The 23,552-nt window shown below is 51.3% G+C and overlaps 1 protein-coding gene across 3 annotated transcripts in view; it reads right to left on the bottom strand.

Annotated features, from left to right (window-relative positions):
- ssh (Protein phosphatase Slingshot) overlaps nucleotides 1-23,552 on the bottom strand; it is a 330,763-nt gene that overhangs the window by 54,186 nt on the left and 253,025 nt on the right. For all 3 annotated transcript variants that reach the window (XM_072287309.1, XM_050173200.3, XM_072287308.1), the window contains 2 exons: nucleotides 22,167-22,348; nucleotides 10,788-10,853 (listed from right to left, as the gene is read on the bottom strand). In XM_072287309.1, coding sequence (XP_072143410.1) covers nucleotides 10,788-10,853; nucleotides 22,167-22,348 — 248 coding nt within the window. The remainder of the gene's footprint in view (nucleotides 1-10,787; nucleotides 10,854-22,166; nucleotides 22,349-23,552) is intronic.

The following is a 23,552-nucleotide window of genomic DNA, read 5'->3' as shown; positions in this document are numbered from 1 at the left end:
CGCTGTCTTGTCTTACGTTGATGCTCTAGTCTATCGCGAGCGGCGTGTGGTTGGTACTGCTGATCCCGGTTGTTCTTAGCTCGGTTCGTTAAATCATGAGCTAAGGAGCGCTGGCTAGAGTCGGCGGTCAAGAGCACGCATCCACGCCCAGAGGTGCGCGTTTTCCACCGTATTTCCAGACGGTGAAACCGTTTCACCGTATTTCCAAACGCATTTCCAGACGTTTTTTCAACCGTATGTCCAGGCAAGGCGCCGGCGTCTCCACGTGACAAACACCGGCCGAAGCAGCAGTCACGGTTCAGTGGCGTCTTGTACGGTCGTCGGCTACGGCGCAGACACGTGGAACGCGCTTCGGCCGCGATTCTTTGTGTTGTTAGAACTCAGGCGCGGAGTGGTGGGAAACGGACGCAGCAACACCGAACGTACGGCGGGGAAAAATTACTGGCTCTCCCATAATTTAGAGTAGATGTAAGCATGAAATGGCAACCGGCAAAGCAAATTCGTTGGAGGTGATACCAGCCATAATCTTAAAATGAGTGTAGTGCATGCTCGCAATGGCACCATGTTACGAATGGCCGTACGGGGTGGCAACGTGCCAGCTTTCAGCCCGCTGCACGTGTTCCAAGCCCACCAGACAGGGAGCCCTTCCGAGAACTGTGGTACAGTGAACTAGAAGTATTGGGTAGTGGAAAGAGCGGAGGGCTGGGCGCACAGGCAGCGTGAAGCCAAGAGCGAAGACTCCCGCTAGGGGCGCTGGTGTGCTCTTCCCGAGGAGACCGTGCCGGTTGGAGCTCGCGTTGCCCACGTGCGCTTTACCGCGTCATTCTTAGTGCTACGAGCCAGCGTGCTTTTCGCATTTTTGCTAGTGAAGCTACTGAGAGTGCCGAGCGTGACTGTTGCTCAGTTCGATGCAGCCCTGTTGTTGCTTTTTGGATAATGGAAGAGAAGAAGAAAAAAAGCGATACGCATTGTTATGCGCCCGGATGCAAGAGCGGCAGGGTATCCTGGTTTTCGGAAAGTAAATGGGCGCACGTTCTCTCTTTTTGGAGTGCCTAAAGACAATGGGCGAGGAATCTTCACCGCAAAGATAAGCCACTCTCCGAGACTTCAAGTGTGTGTGAGAGGCACTTTGAAGCGCATTTTATTTTGCGCGACAATGCTCATTTCATCAACGGTAAGGAAGTACAGATTCCTCGAGGTAAACCGGCGCTGACCGACGACGCGGTGCCCACGCTCCTGCCCGATTGGCCATCCTACCTCTCAAAGTATATGCGTCAGAGAAGACCAGAGAGAAAACGCGTTGCTGTGTGCCGAGCTGCACGTACGAAGAAGGTGCGTTTGTCTCATTGCGACGTTCATGATTCATCATCCCTAGATCATGGTGCGGATGGCAACGACAGCCTGGATGTGACAGTGCCTCAGCATGATCTTCAAACGCTCGTAAACAGTGTGACCGTACCAAAGACGTGGACACGACTTGATGCGGTAGACTTCGATGGAGTCGTTTTCCACGATAAGTGTGAGAAAAAATCCATTTGCTGTTTTTCACAAAAGAGTGCTGATGTTTACGACTGACTGCGCAAACACAGTTACCGCCAAGCCGTGCGGTAATTTCCAAGCCAAGCCGTGCGGCCAGAATCTGCTTCTGGGAAAAACTTCTTTCGTTTTTGACGTACCTAACTGAATGGGAGCTGCATGCAGGTGGTCGAGGTGGATTCCTGTCCGCATCTACTGCTGTTGGCCTGAGAGTGACAGTTGCAAGTGTTCTGTTGTTGCTGACCTACCTGACAAAGAATTTTAGCTACAAATACTTAATGACCTCAAAGCTGAGTCAGGACCCAGTTGAAAATCACTTCGGTATAGCACGACAGTCAAGCGGTTGCAATACCCATCCAACATGCCAACAGTTTCTCATTACTGTGTCTTGCCTAAGTTTTTATGGGCTTGCCAGATCTGTTGCTAATGGGAATGCTGAGCCTGGTGTTCTTACATCCCTACTTGAGCCAGACATGATGGAAGGCCCAAAACCTGGCAAAAGGGACCTAATCCAAAGCTTTCTTGATGATGATGACATTCCCACTGCAGAGCATCAAAAGCAGAGTCCTGTACCAGACCATGTCCCATGTGCTCAAGCGAAAAGTGACGACCGGCTCATTTTTTACATTTGTGGTTATGTTGCCAGGAAGTTTCTGTTGAAATTGGAGTGTGATGAATGCCACAAATTGCTTCTCACAAAGGAGGATGTTCATCGTCTTGCTGCCGCTCAGTACACCAGGCTGCGAGACAGTGGTGGCCTACTGTACCCAACCGGATGGCTTTTCAGGTTTATTCGAAGATCGGAAAATCTTTTCACAGCCACATTCAGCACACAGGAGCTGCATCACGAGAGTGTTATGGATGTTATTGCTCTTAATTGTTAAGAGAAACCGCCAAGACCGGATAGGGTGCGCCAGCCATGCAGAATCATTGACGGTGAAGGTTGTAGCTTTGTATTTTACCACACGGCTGCACTTTTTGTGAAGTCCTTAAACCGTTCCAGAGGTAAGAGTCGGGAGACCTCAAGATATCTGAAGTTGAGCCGCTATACATAAGTATGTGAAATGGTATTGTGTACTCCCTACCGTGGAACTCTTCTGTTGCAGTATGTTTCTTGAAAATGCCTCCCCCTACCCACCGATACTGCGACTGAAATAAACCGTCTTCAGGAGGCTCATGCTTCTGAAATGCGCATGTTCATCGCTTGCTTAAATCATCATGATAAAATGCAGCAGTATGCATGCATTCAGCACAAATAGATTTTCTATGTTATGAACGGGACTTGTTACTGCTGCAGCTGGGAAAAAAAAAGAAGTTAAATTTTAATTCTAGAAGTGCACTCTGCCGCTGCAGGGGGAGGGGGGGGGGCATGAAGTGCGTGTATCGCGATAACAGGCATTGCAGGTACGTGCCGTGCCCTACCATCCCATGCTACAGATCTTGTGGTTGCTTACATAAAACCATATTTACATATTTGGCTTGAGGAAAAATGAACGCAGCATTCTGAAACTCTGTGCCGCCGCACTCGCTTGCTGCTTTCTGCCGCATACTCCTTCAGCCGGTGCTCGGGATGTGAGCGCGCGCGCCATCTGGTGAGCTTCTACGCAACATGCCTCGCGCCCGGGCCGCCGCTTCTTCCACTACCCAATATCTTCTAGTGCACTGTAACTGCGGATGACCGGCAGCCACGTCGCGCGCGGTCAGCTCAGGAATGTGGTACTCCGCCGCGCCACCCGAGACGGAGCACAGTTCTACGAAGCCCTCGGTCGTCGACTCCGGAGCCTTTGTGTGTATGGGCTCGAACTTGTGTGCATTAGTGTGTGTGAGCCATACTGCGGGGCGGCGGCAAGTTTACAATGATTGGACGAACATTCCCGACCATTCGTACTCCGTCCACGCCGAACGATGACGTCGAACTATGACGTCAAGCGGAGAGCTTATAAGCAGCGTTTGCCGGCTGCTAGAGTGTGCTCGTGTCGTGCTCTTCGTTCGGAGCTGAGTGCTCCTTGTCATGCTAGAAATGAACTAGTGAGCTGTGTGCTCGTAAGCTGTTTGCTGTATGTTAGTCTTGCGGGCTCCTTATGGGAGTCGCGCTAGACTGCCAATGTATCTTGCTTAAACTGTTAATATGTAAATAAATCCTGTTCACCGAGTTCCTGTCTACGACCTTCAAATGGTGGCAGCGGCGAGATAGTCCGACGACTCCTACATCTGGTTGACAGCGGTAGGATCGTCCGCCAAATCTTACAACCACCACACCGCACCATACTGCGCACCGGTCCATATAGACGCTGCCCAGCTGGAAGAAGAAAACCGGCCGAAGGCGACACGGCAGGCAGCGAAAGACGACAGGGTGACAGAGCGTACTGCCAAGCTGCAGCTAGAAGAAGAAAATCGCCTGATGGAGGCGCCGCGCAGCGTGGCGCCATCTCTGGAGGCGACGCAAAGCCCGCGCCGCGGAACTTACGGAGCGCTGGCGTTCAAAAGAGCACAGGCGACACTGTCTTAGCGCCAAAACATGACAATGAAGTGTGTGGCGCCCTGTATCTGCCTTTCGAACGTTGCTAGTGGAAATGACAAATAAAACTTAAGCGTACTAGAAGTTACAGCCTGAGTGATATTCTGAACGTTAGGAAGAACTCGGAAGGAATATTTTTTTTAAACTTGTGTGGGCAGTAACTAGAGTATGCAATGCGGTCCTCTACAAAGGGTAGGAGGCCGGAGACCGCATTTTCTTCAAGTTTTGACTGGTTGCCCGGATGATCTAGTTTTGTTCACGCAACTTGCCCGGATACCGGCTATGGCTTGTGGCTCAAGGTCACTCGAAGGTCGCCGACAACGGCAGCTAAAAGCATTTCATGCTTGAAAGGTCACAACCGCGATCATCGTGATCGCGTTCTGCGAAAAACACAAGAGGGCGGAAGGCGCGCGTCTAGAGGGAAAGCTCGACCTTGTCTACACGGTACTGGCACCCAGCTACTCCGCGGCCCGCCGACCCAGTGGCGGCACACGCGACGAGCAGTCACGCTCCGGGCCGCTAGCTCGCCGCGTCCCTTTGTCCTGTCGGCTGCGCCAGCAAAAGAAGAAAACAAAGACACGTGCGGCGGCACATTCTCCGCCACAATGCGACCGCAAATTAATGGCCCGTTCGCCGCTTTGTTGTCCGTGTCCCGTCACGGCCACGCGATTTCGCGAGGACAGCCCGCAGCGAATAGGCTGCGCACATGCGCACTCCCGCTGCTCTGTGCATGTCGCTGACCGCACCTCGACCACCCCCGCCTGAAGTTCGGTGTACACAACAGTTGGCCTTCTCAACGCTGCCGGTCACCGTCGCAAAACGTCCGCGCATACTGACGTACACAAAAGTTTTCCGAAATGCGGAAGCTGAGAAAGAACTCGGTACACATCGCGGCGCACGCCTGTATACCCTGCAATTAGAAATTGATCTCTGCACTCGAGCACGAATACGAGCACGTGTTCTGCATATGTTATCCCCACAGTGCCAAACGTATCCATTATGATTGATTCAAGCGCGGAAAGCTTAATCCCTAGTAGGGAAGCTTAAAACCCATAGCTGTGCGTTTAACATGTTCAAGGGGTTCCATTTGTTATAGCTCAGCAAACCAACAATTAATCGATTAATATACCAGTTAATAAGGATCAAATAAAATTTTATTGTCTGCTAGCGCGAACTTGCTCTCCACGGCCAGAAATAAATGTGAACACGTTCATTTTTACTTTCTTTGGTGTCGCATGGCGTTTGGTCTTTGCTGGGCTAACTGCAGGCTATTTCATCGATCAATCAATCTTTCATCTGTACGGAATACAGCCTCAACACAATGCAGGCATACGAGCGGTGGACGTCCGAGGCACTTTTACTGTAAAACTTGCAGTTTCACGTCGCTCTGCTGATTCATTATGTCCAAGTGGAGAAGTGCACGAACACCTATCGCATGACGGGCAGCGACCTTCGCGTCCGGAAAATGCAGCCTCCAGTAACAACCGTTCAAAATACAAACGAGAGCGTCAGCAAGAGTTGGCAATTGCCATGACTCGGAAGTGCTAACGCTGCAGTGGGTGCATTTTTCTCCAACAATGGTCACTACGCACGACTCGCAAATGCACCCAGATTTACAGTATATTTAGATTCGTTCCGCAGACTGAGGTAGCCGTTGGTAACAATCTAATTTCTCTATATAAACCCTCAAGAGCGGCTGAGGTAAAATAGCTGACAGAGCGAAGATTCTGCGTGGCACACAACTGTGTGCAAAATTAGGCAGTCAAGGAGAAGTTGGCCTATGGGGCCACGGCGCGACGATGACACGTATGACGCAACGACGACGGCGAGCGTTGGGAGGGAGCAATATAGCGGCATCCGTAATTTCCCTAGCGAGCAATACGGGACTGACATTCCGCAATAACTGTATGTAAATGTACGTGATGCAGAATGGCAGACCAGCTCGCCAAGTAAAGCGCCAACACGAGCCCCGGCCAGCTAGAACAAAAAAAAAGAGAGAACAAGCGCACCATCTGTACAATGTAATAACTGCTAATGCATTTTATGCACGATGATACCGCACTCGGAAGATCGATCGGCGCACCTATACTCAAGCTGAATCGCGTCGGGCGCGCCTCGTCGACGCGCCGCTAGTTGCGTAAAGGGACGTAATAAAATAGCCGGTACAGCAGCTGCAGCAGCAGCAACGTCAGCCAAGGAGCTCTCGCGACGGAGACCCCATAAGTTCAAGGCAAGCGGCTTATCGTTCCGCAAAGAAAGGAAAAGCGAGACGAGGCCGCCAGCTAGGCCGCGCCATGTATAACGACCACTTAGAGAAGGCGTGCACCGAGGCTGGCTCATTTACATAAGAGACGCGCCTTGCAAGCTGGAAACCGGAGAAGTACATCCCGCGAAGCGCCGCCGCGTCTTTATAGTTAGGCTGGCTGCGGCGACGGCCACGTCTCGCTTCGCCACAGCTCGGAGATAACAGTCAATAACGACAGCATGTGTATACTCCACACCGAAGCGGCGCAGACGCTGCAAGGTGCACAGGCGGCACCAAAGCGCGCATGATTTTCCTACCGTCGAGGCACACAAAGTGCAAGTTCGGTGAACCACAGAGGGGGGACGCTACATACCGGTGGCATCGAAAAAAACCGGACCGACCATGCTTTTCGTGCACTGATTTATGTGGGACAGGTTTTTCTTCGGACTCGCAAATGCCCGCACTCCGTCAACCGCGCGTTTTAGCTGCCACGTCTATCCAGAAGCCACGGTTGTTGCTTTCGCGTTAGTTCGCGGCGAATTTAATATTAAAAGCAGCCATCGCAGCATGAGAAACGGGTCCCGCGTTCAAGTGTCAAGTCTTCACGTTGCAAGCGAAATGAACGCTAACCGAATGCGTGACTTTCTTTTTTTTTCTTGGGTAAAAATCGGTACGGGAAATAAATAAGAGCAGGTGGCTCTGTGGCAACATTCTTGGAGAGAGAGAGAAATTGGAAAGTGAGCGCTAACCGGCCAATCTCATTCCCCATCTCGGCTGCAACACTTGGCGCAAATATGTGCAGTCGCTAAGAAAAGTTTAAAAGCTAATAATGCTGAAACGAGTTCCTTTTTTTTTTCTTTTTGTTCTTGTGCAGCCTGTCCACGCAGGCTGAAATCGAGTGGTGATGCCTAGATGCGCCCATTCGACCAATTCGATGTATTCGAGCAATTCAACGTTGCGCAACTGTCCAACAATAGCCGATAGCACGCCTCGAGCTTTCAACAACTGCCAAGAGGGGTCGCCACGGGGCAAGTGGCCGTGGGCATACAGAGGCAGCATGGGATCAGTCCAAGGCAGGCGAGGATTTGGACGTGCACAGAGTGCGCAAAAGTTCCTTCAAAGGCATTCGTGAGACTGAGTCAACCGACCGCTACCCCTGCAAGTATACATACATACAGGCAGTGCTCGAACGCGGCACAGTCGACAGCATAAGTGGCATATGCGGCTTCGGGCGAGGTCTGCGCTCGCTCTGAAGGACGACGGCGCATAACCCTTCCGCCGTTGATGTTCAACTGAACGCACACGCATGGCTCGTCCCGTTTAAGAGCACCCGGCAGGCGACGGCAGATAAAGCAGATTCCACAACTACCGCCTGCGACGAAGCGTGACGGCCGCTAAATGGACTGATTTGTGGCCCTTCTCCCCGCCACCGCCATTACTGCAGAGTGCCCTCCGGCGTTCCTCGCTTAGGTCGCGACCGGGATCCATGCACGCCGTCGCATGCGTGCCACCGACCGCAAATGCGCAGTGTTCACGAGCGCACGCGAATGGGCGGCGACAACGCAACGGAGGGGGGGGGGGGGGGGAGGTCTCGAAGAAGGAGTGCGCTAATAGAAGAGCGCTCTCCTCGGGGATCTAGCTACAGAGTTGTGCGAGAAGAGAGATAGACATTGTCTCATAAGGGGGGGGGGGGACGAGGTTTCGAAGCATCGGTTGCGATAGCAAATTAGTGGACAGCTATACGAACTAAGGATAGTAGTTTTATCGGCTGTATAAACCAGTAAATAATCGCTTACTAACTAAATTAGCAAGCATAGTCTCACGCGCGCACAAGCAATACGAATGCGTCTCACTCGATGACCGCGGACACTCGCTGTCAAAACGCTGGCGTAAGTAAGCGCGGTAGCAGCAGCGAGCGAATTGACATTCGTGCTACCTCTCGCTTCAGCGCAAACTAAGCGGCGAGAACACAGCGCAAACGACGTTATCAGCACTAAGCACACAGTTCCATCGCAGATCGCTTTCACGAAAGGTAGCGCGCGGCCGCGCCATACGCAGCCGCCGCCGGCTCCCCTCCCTCCCTTCAGCCCGGTGCCTCGCGCGCGGTGGAAGACGGCACGCTTCCTATCCGCTTCCCTCCCTTGCGCTCGCAAGATTGAGCAGCCATCGCAAACTCACGTACGCATGCTTTCACTCGCACAGACAGCATACGGCGCGCGGCGCCGATGTTATCGCCCTTGGACATTATACGGAACATCACGGCGACGGCAGAAATCTGCAATGTCCGTATAATCGCTATCGCAACAAACGCAATGCGTACACATACAAATGCCCGAAACAAAGCGAACCGAGTGCCACGTCCTAGCTGCAACAAGGGTTCGAGGTCGACAGCCATTTTTCGACGTCGCTGGGAAGTCGCAAAACGGGTCCTTTCTCTTGGAAGCGCTGTGTTGTACGTGCCCACGAATACTTAAACTCTTTGTATGCGTCAGAAAACACCCATGGCAAATCTCCACGTGCATCGCGTGACCGTCAATCGCGTAAAGATGGTCAGAGGACGATAAGGGATGTCTGCAAAGTCTAAAAGAATTCGCGATCCCGTTTCTAGATTGCATTGCGTCTCCCGTTTGCTTTACTGGTACATATATCCTTCACGCTGCTCGTGAGAAACGATTGACTTAGAACCGATTCACAGCAAGCGCCGTTGAGTACTGGCACGTCAGAGGACGTCTTCACGCTAATTTCGCTCAAATCATAGTACACACATTGAATTAACAACACAGTGACTACAGAAGACGCTCCAAATGTATACGAGAAAGCTTTGTAACGCCGCAGAATACAGGCACTCGCCGTCCCCAGCAGGAGGCGCACACAATACATGACTAGTTGCTTCCGGTACACAGGCGCTCGGGCTGACGCGTTGGCCAAGGACACAGACCACGAGCTCCTTTCCGCTCGCAGAGGACAATCGCGTCAGGGACACACAAACAATCCCGTCGGACTGTGCATGAAAGCAACACGGTGCCCTCTACCTGCAAGCACAATAGCGATGAAAAAGAACTTCTGGGCAGGAGCCCTTGTTTTGTTTGGGAGCAGGGGGTGGCTTCACGTCGGACCAAGTGTACGTGTCGGCGCCCATTATCGAACGCGAAAAGAACCTGCAGCACAGGGCGATATCAATTTTTCTTGTCACGTTGTATTCTTCCCAAATGAAAAAGGAGGTTAGCAGTTTTCTTACGCAGTGCAGTCCACCGAGAAAGAGAATACGAGACAGGAAGGATATACGAGACAGGACATGTACAGCCGACGACCCGTGCGCTGCCTTTGTGGCCATGTTTCCGCTGGCTTCCAGCACGCGCACATCAATGTCAGGCTCAAAGGCACGCGCATGTGGCGCAAGACGGCAGCGGTGAGAATGCAAACCATGAATATTTATTTGTATGTGACAAGGCCTGTCATTCGCTGGCACTGATGCCTCACAGTGGACAAGGGATATTTAGAGGCAAGACACGAGACAAAACATGCGCCGCCATAGTTTATTTAACACCGCTTGTGGTTCACGGCATATGTTATACCTTCTTTTCTGTCCTCGTCGTCGGCGTATAAGGGAAGCCAATGATAAAGAAAAAAAAATATCTCGGCGTCCAACACCAGTCCTGCTGCTGCTTTTTTTTCGTTCCGGGCTGGCGCGCGCTGTGAAATTATAAATACGAGCCGACGAATCTTCTTGGACTATGTCCTTTCGCTGGTACCATTCGCTTACGTTCGGGAGCGCACACGATCGACGTGTGCATTTAGTGTGGCGTCAAGGTTTATCTGCTCTCCGCCTATTTCACGAATGCTCCGTTTGTCGCTCTCGAACCCCTCGACCATATGCAACGAGTCACTATGTCCCTAGACGCACCCCGTTTAACCTTACTTCCCGAGAAATAACCCTCCTGAATCCCGCACTCTACCGCTCTTTGCGCAGGAAGGCTATACCATAGAGTCTGTCAAAAGTCATCCGTACATGCAACCTTCAATCGCTCGAAATCTGGCTCAGATCCACCACCGGAGGGACGAGAGGGGAGCCCCCCTCGCACGTACTCGTAAGCTATACATGTCAGGTGAGACCTGGCAGGGCGCCACTCCCGCTGATGAACGGACCATTATTATTTCAATAATTTATTCACTTTTGAAGGCTGGCCCTAAGCATGAACACGAAAGTTTAGAATCTGAGCTTTTACGCGCCAAAATATCGATCTGATTATGAGGCACGCTGTATTGGGAGACTGTACTAAGTTTGACCACCTGGGGTTCTTTACGTACGTTTATACTTTCCACCCCCATTGAAATGCAGCAGCCGCGGTAAGGTTTTGATTCCACGCCCTCGTGCTCAGCAGCACAACGACCGTAGCCACTAAGCCACCACGGTGGGTAACGGGAAAGTTTAACACAGCCACGCCGGAAGTTTCAAAGTTTCAGACAAACAGGAACCGTCGCACTCACCACATGGCCTGCACGGAGACCGGCTTGAAAATGTAATGCCCGCTGCTAGATGTCACGCTGAAACCTCTGAAAAGAAACAGACAAAAAGCAAAGGCAGTCAAAGAACTGTCACGGCACCGTCCCCACCAAAGAATCGCTGCGCGACGGGACAAAACAAAAAGAACAATAGCTTTGCTGGGCTTATGTTACAGCAAATACAGTTCACAGTGCCTTCCATTTTTCTCTTGGCAACATCATCATTCACATGAATTAAAATAATCCCCTTTTCATAACTTGTTTGACAGATAATGTGCTGTGAAACTAAACCTGTCTGAAGGTGTTGCAGCCGTGTGGTGTCGATTCTTCACAGCCCTCCGTAGTGATGATGTGCTATTGTTGTTGCTTGGCAGCAATGGACAAATGGAAGACAATGTAAACTCAATGTACAAGCGCTCGCAGACCGTCTATTAAACAGAAAAAAGGAATCGTATCGCAGTTTTCTCTCGATAAGAATTCGAAGAAAGTTATCCGTGCAAAGGCCAGAGGCTTGAATTCTGAAACGTAATGCATGTGCACAAGCTTGAGAGAAGTGGACGAAATGAAATTTCGCATCTCGAAAAAAGTATTTTACTGTGTTAGGTGATTAGAATGACAACCGATTAGTGCTATCACGTACCACGAGGAAATAAAATACGATTAATGCTAAAACTATTAAGACAATCTCTAAACGCCATTGCTGCGATGTCCGACAACTTCCGCTTGCATTAAGTCGCCTTCGAAAGCGAATTTAGCGCAATGCTGCAGGTTGCATTTAACGCTTAGCGAAATTATTTCGGTATGACAATTAAGTATCTAAACATTCGCTTTCGGCACGTAACTTTCACAACGGTTACGGCTAGTTTGCATACTCAACCTAACATTGCGTGCTGCGATCTAGTGCTCACTGGGCTGAACACTTGCGCAGTCCTCGAGATAGGTCACACCACCGTCCGCGAAAGAAACGCCAAACTGAAGCTGAAACGAGCGGCCGCAGACCCACAACCGCGCAGGAAAACACTTGCACAAGACTGTACGGGTACAAAAACAAGCGAAGCGTTACAACAAATACCCGCCACGGAGTGGACAGCCATCGGGTCACTTTCGACGACGTCCATCAGCCGTGCCGATGAACGTAAGTAAAAACGGGACAACGCAAAAGAGGCCGTCGCAAGGCTTGCACCGCGCACGCAGTCGCGCGAGGCGTTCGGAAAACCCCGAGCGAGGCGACACCAGGAGCTGCGTACCCGCACTTCACGCGAAGATTGCCTCGCTGATGACTCTGTCACTGTGAACGGCACACTGACGACGTGGGGGCGGAGCGCCGCTAGCGACATGATCGCGTGGGAGGCGACAGAGCAAGCGGCGGCTTGAGCGGGTGCGCTTGCGAGGCGGGCGCGACCGGCCGCGAGCGGAAATCGACGAAAAAACGCACGACGAGGGGGCAACAGCCCGCCACCTGTGGGGGAGGGGGGGGGGCACGTGTCGATGGGACCGATCACTACGGGGCAACAAAACGGCGCGAGGCTGCGTGATCGACTGTAGTCGAAAAGGCTCCGGGATTCTACAACAGGATGCGAGTATTCAATTGGTACTGCACAAATTTTGCGGCCCTGCAAACATCGACTGCTCGAGGTGCGGATTGCATGTGTGTGGTACAGTACCAGGAACAAACTTACAGGGAATCTGCTAAATGTCTAAAATTCATCAAGACCGTTCCGCAAGGTTGCGAATGAAGCTATATACTAAAAGAAAAGCCAAACTGTCCGGTCAAAAAAATCAACAACTTCCCGTGAGGTTCTGAACTATGCTATATTAAAAGTCAAACTGATCTGCTGAAAATTTCCGTCACAGGATCCCATATCAACTGATCCCGTCACCGACTTCACTTAATACACGTACGTCTACGAGTATACGGTGTCGAAAAGCAATACCTGATATGTTGAACAGTCACTAGAACGTGGCATTATTTTACTACCGCGAAAGTAGTGTGCGCTAATGTAGAAATTATCTTCAAGAAAGAATGGAATATAAATTCAAGTCAACGAACATTTCTGTAATCGAAATCTCACGTCACGGCAAAAATAACTAACAGAGAACTAAACTATACGAGATTCGTGAAAATTTATCGTATGAGTACAACTACCACCATCTGCTAAAACTTCTTGAATGGATACTTTCGCTTCTCCAGTTAACACCGCGGTCACTCTCCCTCTTTTCTCTCTTTTTCTCTCTCAAGGCCCGCAAGCACATTCAAATGCTATTGTTACCTCATGCTGGCACCCTTACAGATATCGCTCAAGACGTGTGCATACGCTTGCGTAGACCACTGAAAACTCAGTGGCCCTCCGCCGGTTACCGAGGCCGCCTGCTCTTTACACAACGCTGTTTAAGGAGCTCTGACTCGGGTTGCTGCAATGTTGGCGTTCGTTACGTTTTCGCGTCTGTCTGTGATGATCGTTCAAAGTCGCCCGCAGGCTCCCACTAAACGAGCGTACACGAGATCTGAACGGTTCGCGCTGTTAAGCCGCCCACGTGCAAACCGCCACGTTTGATAATGCTGCAAAAGCACACCGCGTTAGCGACAAAACGAACGTATCCTCTCAACCATTTAACGTCTGGCCGCGGTTCTAAGGCAGAGTCCAAAATCGGCAGTACATGTGCCCACAAAACATCTTACGAGAAACTGTATATACGAGAACACATTTAAAAGAAGAAAAAAAAGAAACACGTCTGTCGCGGTAGCGCAACTGTACTCCTTGAGCTGGATTAGACAAAAACGAGTACATCATCTTCAGGAGAAATCTAAACAGAAAATCGACAAATTATTCATCTCACTGATAAATTCGAAATTACACACTTCACACGGCACAAGCTTTGTGGGTAGGATGCAGCATGGCACGCGTCATACACGCACGCGCAATCGCATCGTCGGTAGACCGCATTTCCCCGACGAGTACATTGCCGGTGCACAGGGAGGCACGTTTGCAGCAGGTCGCTCCCCTGCGGCGAGCTTCCGCAGACACCTGTCATGCGATTTTCGGGAATGCCGTACGCGCGCCGCCACACGTGGCGCAATGCTTACGTGTTCGTGCAGTACTACCCTCCCACAGGGCACAACTTCAACACCATTGCTGAGGGAGGGTTGTGGGGGAGGGGGGCACACACAAAGAAAAGGCGGGCTCGTGTGCTACGCTATTACAAGAACACCGAACCATTCGCGATTCTCGCGGAGCAGGGAATTTCCGAGTGAGTGAAGCAGATCGCTCACATAGGCGTAATTACAAATGAAATAAAGAACGCTTTTATACCGTAATGTCTTCGACACACGAAAGTCGTTTGTATACCGAATACTTTTATTCATCCCTGCCAGACCGAGCACGCCGATCAATATATATGTTCGCCGAGAGGCGGTAATGCGGGTGGCAAATACAGGCCACCACGCCGTGTTTACATGCACCCTACCGCTAATGGGGGGGACCCACCCTTGCTCTCTGCGCTCGTCTTTTGGCTACGTGTATAGACAAGCGATCACCGTACAGCCTCAACCACAAATAGCTCGCGAGCTGCCGAAAGAGAGACTGCGGCAGCCAAAGAGGGGGCCCCCTCCGTTCAGCCCTAGTGTTTGGGATATGCGGGAGCTCTCGTTGGACGCCAGACGTAAACCTCCACGTGCACGGTATCGGCGCCAAAAGGGGAAAAAAAAAAGGAAACAAGCCCGAGATGGTAGGGGAGAGCCTGCGAGGACGAGCCTCCGTTTCCAAAAACGAGATGCGGATACGGATGAGCGCGCGTCGGACTCCCGCGTGTTTGTGTACACGCGCGCACATAAGCAAAGCAGGCACGCAGAGCGAGTGGAGGAGGTACCGGAGAGCAACGACCTCGCTTGCAATCGCACACCAACAAGCGGCGTAAGCCTCACTGCACGTCCCATTGCGCGCTAAGCTGCAACTTGGCTGCGTTACCAACGCCAGATTATAATCCCGCGCGTGTAATATGTCGCCAACCTGCCATGTTCGGACAAGCCAAGTCCGGAAGATTTTGTGACCGGGTGTGGGGTCGGTGTCGGCGACTGCCGCTCTCACTCTGCATTGCTCTGTGGTACCAACAAAATACCGAGCACTTCGGTTGAGCACTACTTTAGAAATAGTTTATACTTTTTTTTTCGATAGCGTTCCTTGCTGCTTTAAGCCATGACTGACAGTAGGCCTACGCAACGCCAAAGCGGCTGACACCGAGTAGAACAATGGAGAGTCTAGCGTTGCTGTAGTTGCGGAACGCGGCATTCGCTCACTAGCTGAATGAGACTAGGGCCAGGGCACCCAACAACTCCGTCAGCGTGAAGAGCGGCTCGTGTGGCTGACGAAATAACGCACGTATAGGGTTTCTCCACTACTTTCTTAACAATGCTATGTGCCATGAACGTCCGACTGGGTTGGATTTCTTTTGCCAATATGGCCAGACAGTGCGGATAGAAACGGGGCACAACTGCAATTTCCGGGAGGGAGAGTAAAATATCTTTATTAATAATATTTGACTGGCGAGAGCAGTGTGGGAGGAACCCTCAGTCCAGGGTCCCTAAGATGATTCCGGCGATGTTTCGAGCCCGTTGTATCACAGCTCGGAGGACTTTGGGAGGTCCGTCGCGGAGGGCATCGTCCCACAGCTCTTTGTTGCGTAGGGGGTAGATTTTCCTGTCAAGCGTACAACCGGAAGAAATGGCCCACATCTGGGAGACATTGCGGGTGTGTCAGTGTCGTCTAAAGAAGAACAACGTAGACCACATGGTGAATACTACGGACGCACCAGTATATTGCAGTTATTTCGCGAGTTAGACAGTGTTACGATCGGCCTACAAGGGTACTGCTCTGCAAAGATATTTCAGCCCGCTGCACGGGCTTCGATCGACCCGCGGTGGTGGCGCCCTTCAGAGAACCAGCGAGGACGACAGCGCTAACCGACCATTGTTAAGAACGGCCAGCTGCAGTGCAAGTTTGCCAGCCAGTTACGCCAGAGGTGGCAACCTTATCTTGGAATGCCGCCGCCAACCTCTAGCCACGGCGTGGCTAAGTCGACTTTGTGTCGGTAACAATACGCGCATCCTCCACTCTCCGTCGCTTCAGCTAGGATGCGTTGTGACTGAAGGAGTTCGACGAAGCAGGCTTTGTGCGCAACACGACAACGCGGACCTGATCTGCTACGGGTGGGGGAGTTGACGCGGGAACGCTGAGGAAGGCTCCTTCCCACGCACCGACCAAGACGCAAGACAATGTGCTACTCGCGACGGTTACGAGTTCTACGAAATTCGTGTGGTGTCGGTTTCGGACCGTGAACACGTGTGTGTGTGCATGTGTGTGTGTAAACCGTCCTGCAGAGAGGCGGCTAGTTTGCAATGACTGAACGAACGTTCGCGTCGCCTTGTATCGCGGGAGGACCGAGTGTTTAAAGGGACACTAAAGGTTACCAGAAACTCAAGTTAAAGTGGTAGAGCAATGTTCTAGAACGTCTAAGGCGTCAATATAATCGCGAACAGAGCTTTAGTAACCGAGAAATTGAGGTAAATGCATGACACGATTTGAGACCCCCCAGCGACATTCCGGTACTAGCCCGATGACGAAAGCACTCCTCATAATTTATGTTACTAATACTGAACTACTCGTATTAAAAATATCATTTCATTCGATTATAAGACGGAAAAAAATGCTACTTGTCTACGTCTATTCGATTCTAAGAAAAAATAACATTTTGACGATACCCTTAAGTAATATGGGTGTTCGAAAGGTTTCGTTTTCGCTCGACTCTGTGCGCTCGACTCTGCGCCGCGCACGCTTTGGAGTTTCAGTAGTTTCGTTATCGCGTCGTGCTGTGAGGGTTCTGCTGGCTCGCGAAACTTTCATTTGGAACAAGCAGCGAGAATGCCACGTCCATGTGATGTCGTGGGAAGCCCTCGTTGCTTTCCCGCTCCGGAGAGCCGGTGTCGAGGCCGCCGTCGTAGTACGCAACCACTCCGGCAGTGCGAGCCCTCAGCAGCAGGTCGCGCTCGTCGGTGCTCAAATCGCTGAAGTTGAGCCCACCATCGCGACAATCTGTCGGTGTCAGGGTCCATTGCGACGAGCGTCGAAGTTTGCGTCATAGAATGAAGTACCAGCTTGTGGGCGTCTTGCGCTGGAGTTTGAGGTATAGTAGCGGCGCCTGGTGGCGGTGCGGGAAACGACATCTGGGTCGTGCCAGCTTGGGTCGTATTGAGCCCTGGCTGTGGCGAAGCACGTTTCTAGGCCGAGTTTTGTGTCGATTCGCACTTTTTTATGCCCTGTTGCGAGTGCGAAAAGGCTCGTCACTTCTCACAGACCACGCCGACCACGCTGCGAGCTCGCCGCAGCCTATAGTTTAACGAAAACGGACTCTCCGTGAGACGTAATGCTGGAAGCAGAAGGAATCGGCGACGGTGTTCCGGAGAGACCTAGCTCAGCCTCGAAAAAGCGTCGCCGTCGTCACTTCTGCGTCGTGGGCTGCCACGAACAAGAGGGCCTGAATCCCAACATCAGATTCTACCGTTTTCCTTCAAGGCCTCACGAAGTGGAGCGTCGGGCGCGCTGCATAGCTGCAGTTCGTCGGGCTGAGTAAGCGAAACTTCGTGCCATGCTGACTGCTTCGCCTGTCTTGAAGCTTGCTTGATTATCTGCGTTCAAAATTTCGGTCTTTTGCACCTACAGTACCGACAGCAGACCGACATAGCAGCAGGCATGGCTGGTAATTCACGATTCGAGACCCGGCCACAGCGACAATTAACAATTCGACCGATGCGAAGTGGTAAAGTGTGTGCAAATAAGCACAAATGGTCGGGCTCATTCGATGACAACTCACTACTACTCTACGAGCAGCACAGGTTAAGAGAGTTAAATGCGCTCATCCTTGATCTCAAGCCAGCAGGTTGAGGCAGCGCAGCAAGGCAATATTGATTGCAGCACATCGATGTTCGAGCGCTGTCATATTAAAAGCTACATCAAGCGAGCAGCGCACGAGCTCGCGCTGCAGCGCGATTCGCACGTACGTGCGAGCTCACATGCGTTGCATCAGTTTAGCGGCATGCAGTCAACAAAGATTGCAGGAGGCCCGCCGTTTGGCGGCATGTCGAAAGACCGCTGCCGTCGCGGCGCGTACGATCGTGCGCTCGAGCAGTTCGTACATCGCGGTGCGTACCGTCGTGTGCTCGAGCAGTTCCGTACACATGATGTCTGCTTATCGGTGTTGTGGATTCATTTATAGCACGCATTTCCTCGCGTTTGCGCGCCTGAATCTAGCAGCCAGCGTGCAAACCTTACATGTAGTTCCACTTCGTACGCGACTCGCTTCACTTGCGATTGACACCGTGCTAAAACTTCGCCGCCTAATTCTTGAACGGCGTACACGTATTCGGCACTGCATAATTTCTTGCCTTTACGCAGCGTACTACCCCTGAAAAAATCTTCGGCGCCCGATATACGCAGCAGGCCGTGCTACAACACAAACGAAAGTGGCGGGTCCATATTGTAAACGTGCTTTCCGAAGCAGACGACCGAGCTTGGTACGACCCATTTTAGGACAGAGGGCGCTTTTTAGCACCTTTTTCGCAGCGCCCCCTGGGCAATCTTTCGCTCTGCTGTCGGCTCTGTCTTCGCTCTGTTTCTGGCCGCGCGTTTGCGTTTTGCGCAGAAAAGCCGTAGCGCCGTCTGCGGACGCCGTTCAACTCACCGATGGCGCAACGTCACTATGAGACTATGATGTCAGTACTCCTCGATCAGAGGGCGGGCGATTTGAACTGCGCTAGAGGTACGCGGACGCTTCAGAAAGCATTTTCTCTTAAAATAAGTCTCTCCTTGGCACGAAACAAGCGTTTCGAGGTTTCTGTGGTGGTATTTCAACAGTCCACGTTGACTTAATAGTAACCTTTAGTGTCCCTTTAAAAACTGCTGTTGTGCGGATGCTCGACACACTTTTCTTAAGAAGTCATGTTGGATTGAGACACTCTCTCAAGCAGTCATGTTAGACTGATGTACTTTCTCAAACAGTCATGTTAGACTGATATAAATACTGTAAATAAACCCATATTCCTCGTTCTCGATGAGAAGCAGTCCTTCCCTTCATCAACGTCCTCAGCGTGGATAAGTTGGACGGCGGCATGCGCCAGCTACCTTCGAATTCATGCAGGACTCCAATCTTGACAACGGATCACGAGCGATGGGATTGAGCCCCCAATCCTGACACCATGAACTTCCTTCAGAGAACTGCGGACTACAGCGGCGTTAATCCACCATGCGCCTCGTTCGGAGAATCGGTGACGGCAGCAGGGCGGGCCACGTTTGGCGCCCAACGTATTGTTGGTAGATTTGCCGGGTCTTCATGGTCTCTCTCGGCAGAAAGAAGAGCTTCCCTAACAAAAGGGTGCTTTGCGGTACGTGGGCCCCAGGATTCGTCACAGTCTGCTGACACTCGTGTCGAATACAGGAGAAAGGCAGCTTTGGAATTGAGAAGCGCAGGACAATGGGCAACCGGCGGCCGCGCTGCGGGGGTCAGCTCGGGGAACCGACGCGCCTTTCAAGACTGAAGATAATGGACAACCGGCGGGTCGACTGCGTTGACGTTTGACGCTGCGAATCGGTGGTGAACTGCCGTTTTTCCCTCACCTAGGGATCTAGGGAGCACGGAGTGTTCATAAGCGGCTGTTTGTCGCTGCTAGAGTGTGCTCGTGCTCGTGAGTGTGCTCGTGAGTTGTGTGCTCGTTTGCTATATGCTTCGTCTTGCGTGCTCTATTTGGGAGCCACGCTAGACTGTCGATGTACCTCTTGTTTAAAATGTAAATACTGCAAATAAACCCTGTACGCCTAGTTCCTCCCAAGTTCCTCTCTACGACCTTCAACCCTTACAAATGGTGGCAGCGGCGAGATCGGCTGTTGTTGGATCTGGAGGGCAATCGCAATTGCTTTTGGACCTTGACGTTGGGTGCGGGAGTTGGCCGAGGTTGAGGAGGACTTGGAGATGAAAACTGGAGGTTTATTTACATTATTTACAGTGAGAGTACAAAGAAATTAACAGTCATAAAGTCATTACGGGCCGGTGCAACTCGGACGCTGCGGCCCGTGGCAAGAAGCTCGAAAGAGATGAATGAAGGAATGCTCTGCTGCTACTCCCGGACTCTGGCTTTTAACCCCTTCGGTGTCTTGAAGTCACGTCACGTTCGGCCAATCGGCGAGCCCGCTCAGGTGGCGTCATTTTCGGCCAATCGGCGAGCCCGCTCAGGTGTCATTTTCGGCCAATGGTAGGCGCCCGTGCGAGTGTACATCACATTCGGCTCAGAGGGTCACTCCTTGGGCTCCAATTGCCCGAGGGATTATTTGCCTGCGGTATTGCCTTCCCGGTCTGCAACTGCCTTCACAAAGGCGGATGGGGGGATTGCTGCCAGGGCTTCACGGTGCATTACAGCCGTCTTGCCTCGGGACTCACGTTACCTGGAACAGTGCCAGACTCTCGCTACACTTTCGGGAAGAGTCAAGCAGTGAATAGCTCCAGATGTGGCGCACGAGGTGGGGGACGCCAACTTGTTTGGACGTGCCGCGCCTAGGGAACGTGGTAGATCTGCTTCGGCGTTCCTTACTTAGGTGTGGCGCGATTCGATGTGGTCTAGTGAACTCGAAGGAGGCTCAGGAAAAGGTCCCGTATCTAACACCGACAACTCCTACAACTGTATGCCAGCGGTGGGATCGTCCGACAACTCTAATAACAGTAAAAGAGGCGATTGTAGGGAAAAGAAGGGGTGCTACTACCACCTCAAGGTCAACAGCCTGAAAGAAGACTCATTGCCATAAGTTGTTCATACACATGCATGTCGTCCTGCTACTGCAGCACAGAACATGTGCACGTGCCTTAAGAAATAACACCGTGCGTGAAACCATCGTATATATGATTATCAAAGTCAGCGATAGCTTCCTTGCGCGACTCCACTGCCCGCCTCTATGCTATCCCGTGACCCACGAAACACGTTGCATGGGCACATCAGCCGACACACTAAGGCGTCACCTCGCTAAGCAAACGCACATTCCAGCGCGAAAAAAGTTCTGGTTATTGAAATGTCAAGCTACTACCGAAAACGTAGAAAACATGAGCGCACGTAAAGCCAGACGGCGCTGTCACGAGACATGCAACATTGTCGTGCGGTCACCATGCAACTATACGCTAAAAAATGCCCACAGAACATGCATGGGGTACAGCACTGTCACTCACGTATCAACGAGTTATATCTACAATAAAGAGCTGCAAGTTTGAATAGGCGTGAAAAAGTGCTACAAGTTAGATATTTTCCATGTCTTGAGTAAGTTCTACAGCAAGAGACCTTCAAGCGAAGCGTGTTTTCATTGCGATTGAAAGCAATTAATACTTGTTGTAAACGAAAGTACGGTTTTAATTTACAGTGCTCATAACATTCTGCATTTTGTAACATTATTACTTTGGAACAAATGTTGCATCATTTCGCAACGCTATCAAATTTGCAAAAATAATTGGGCAAACTGCAGATTTCCCAGGAATTCGGTTTCCCAGGCTTGCTAGCACATCGAAGGGTCGAGTTTTAGAATGATTTCGATTCTGTATACCACCTGCAATAGCCTCCTGGTCAGATCAGGTGACTCGTTCCTCCAATCAGGTCAAATGTTCCTTCAATTGCGACTTTCTGGGGAAGCCGTAGGGGGTTTCCTTTGAAGCTTGCAGCTAACGAGGATACTTCCCCAAGATGATGATGATGATACGCGCATTCCCTTCGAAACAAGGCGGTAGCACATACAAAAATTTTTGCACCTTCAAGTGTGCTAGTTTGTCCCATGGCTTACCCTTAAGGGGAAAACTCGAATTGCTGATGGGGGACAAATGAAGTTTTATTTTCTGACGACTTTTTGTGGAAAGTAAATGTGACGGATGCAAAGAAGGACTACAATAACACTGCAGGAAACAATCTTTCATTGCTCTATCAAACTATCTAGTCAACGTTTCAGTGCGCACCGAACACGTGTCGTCAGAAATTGTACAGTTTTCATCTACGGCTTTTCTCAGAGCAGCTTTAGTTCGAGCCCGCTGTCGCGCATAGGAGAAAAAAAGGGGGGGAAAGCCTTAAAGTTAATGGTGCCAACCATAGCCCAAACCAGCAGCTCTAGGAGTTGAGCTTACTTAAGGTGCATGGCACCAAACTCCTCGTTTTAACCTATCTAGTCTGTATGAACATTTAAACGCTTTCAATGTGTCAATCCTACATTACACACAACAGAAAGATTCGCATCCTTTGACGTGCCTTGTACGCCGCAGCAACCAGCAGCACGCAACGTGCCCGCGCGTACGTACCCGTCCCCGTCGAGTGTGATGCGGGCGTCGGCCCAGACGGGAATGACGAGCCCGATGGTGGTGCGCGAGTTGCAGTCGATGCCCAGCAGGCAGGCCTCCTCGGCGCCCAGGGAGCCCGTCCGGGAAACCACGACCAGGTAGCGGGTGCGACCCGCCGGGTGGGCGCTCTCCAGCTTCACCGCCTGCGTCGGACCACGCCCACACTTAGGACAACTCGGTTCGGTGCGACGAGTGGCAACGTTATGGCGAGAACAAACGGGAGGGGGGGGGGGGGGGGGGGACCAGCGGCAGCATTTTCAAGCATTTACACGCACGATGTAGACAGAAGGAGCAAGATCCGTGCGCCAGTTCCTTTGAATGTGCTTCCCCATGCACCGAGCAGAAGACAGCGCCATCAAGAGCTTATAATTAGAGTGTAGTAATTACCAATAAAATAACGGGCAATCGTTGTTATAAATTTTTTTTCAGCGGGTGCTGAGGTTAAGTTTTTTCACGGCAAAAAAAAAAAGATATTTTCTTTTTTTTTCTTCCTTAATAGAGTGAAAGTGAAAGCTACTTAGCAACCTGTGTATTAGTGCCAAGTTTTTGTTTGTTTGTTTTTCCCCAGTAAGTGTAACGCATGATTTTGATACTTATGGAATGAAATGAGCATAGCATGAATGCACTGGCAGCCTATTGTTCCACGCCGAAATAGATTCCTGCTTTATGGGGCTAGCCTTACGTGTTATCGTGTATGTGCTAAATAAACGAGTACCAGGTCGCGTGCTGGTCTCGCGCTGCTCTGCACAACAGGGAGCGGAGATCGTGGCGCTGGCGTCAGCGTCGTCCCACGCAGGCAAGCTATACGCTACAAGTAGGCAAACAGCATTCAGAAATCGTGCTAAGCTTATATATATATAGGGTGTACACGATTTACCGACGTACACGGATTTCCAGGAGAGCAACACGAGAGCACAGCTGAAACGCAACAACCCTAAGAAAACAAGCCATTGCCGGGAGGAAACATTGCGGCTGCAGGCTTTATTCAGCGTTCTACAAAGACAGTGCTTCGACAGAGCAAGCTGCGGTCGGTGCGAGCCAACGCGATCGTGCTTGTGCAGTGAAACGAGCAATGAAGGAGCGCACTTGCCGAAGGACGAAAACAGGCATAGCGAAACAAGAAATCAAGGACAAAATTAAGGATTCAGAGCACAGGACAGGCGCTAGTTACCGCTGGTGCTGTGCACTGCATCTTCACTGTTGCGCCGTATTTACCAGTTCTTCGGAACGAACCAGCTCGCCTGAGAGAAAACGCTTCGCTATGGACTTGCCGGCTCACTGTCTCGGATGTGGGTGGTCAGCAGCTAGCAACACAGTTCTCAGCAATGAAGATTTTAGACCGAAGCG

The sequence above is a fragment of the Dermacentor andersoni genome, chromosome 3, assembly GCF_023375885.2.
Source record: "Dermacentor andersoni chromosome 3, qqDerAnde1_hic_scaffold, whole genome shotgun sequence".
Taxonomy (NCBI): domain Eukaryota; kingdom Metazoa; phylum Arthropoda; class Arachnida; order Ixodida; family Ixodidae; genus Dermacentor; species Dermacentor andersoni.
This window is presented reverse-complemented; position numbering and strand designations above follow the sequence as displayed.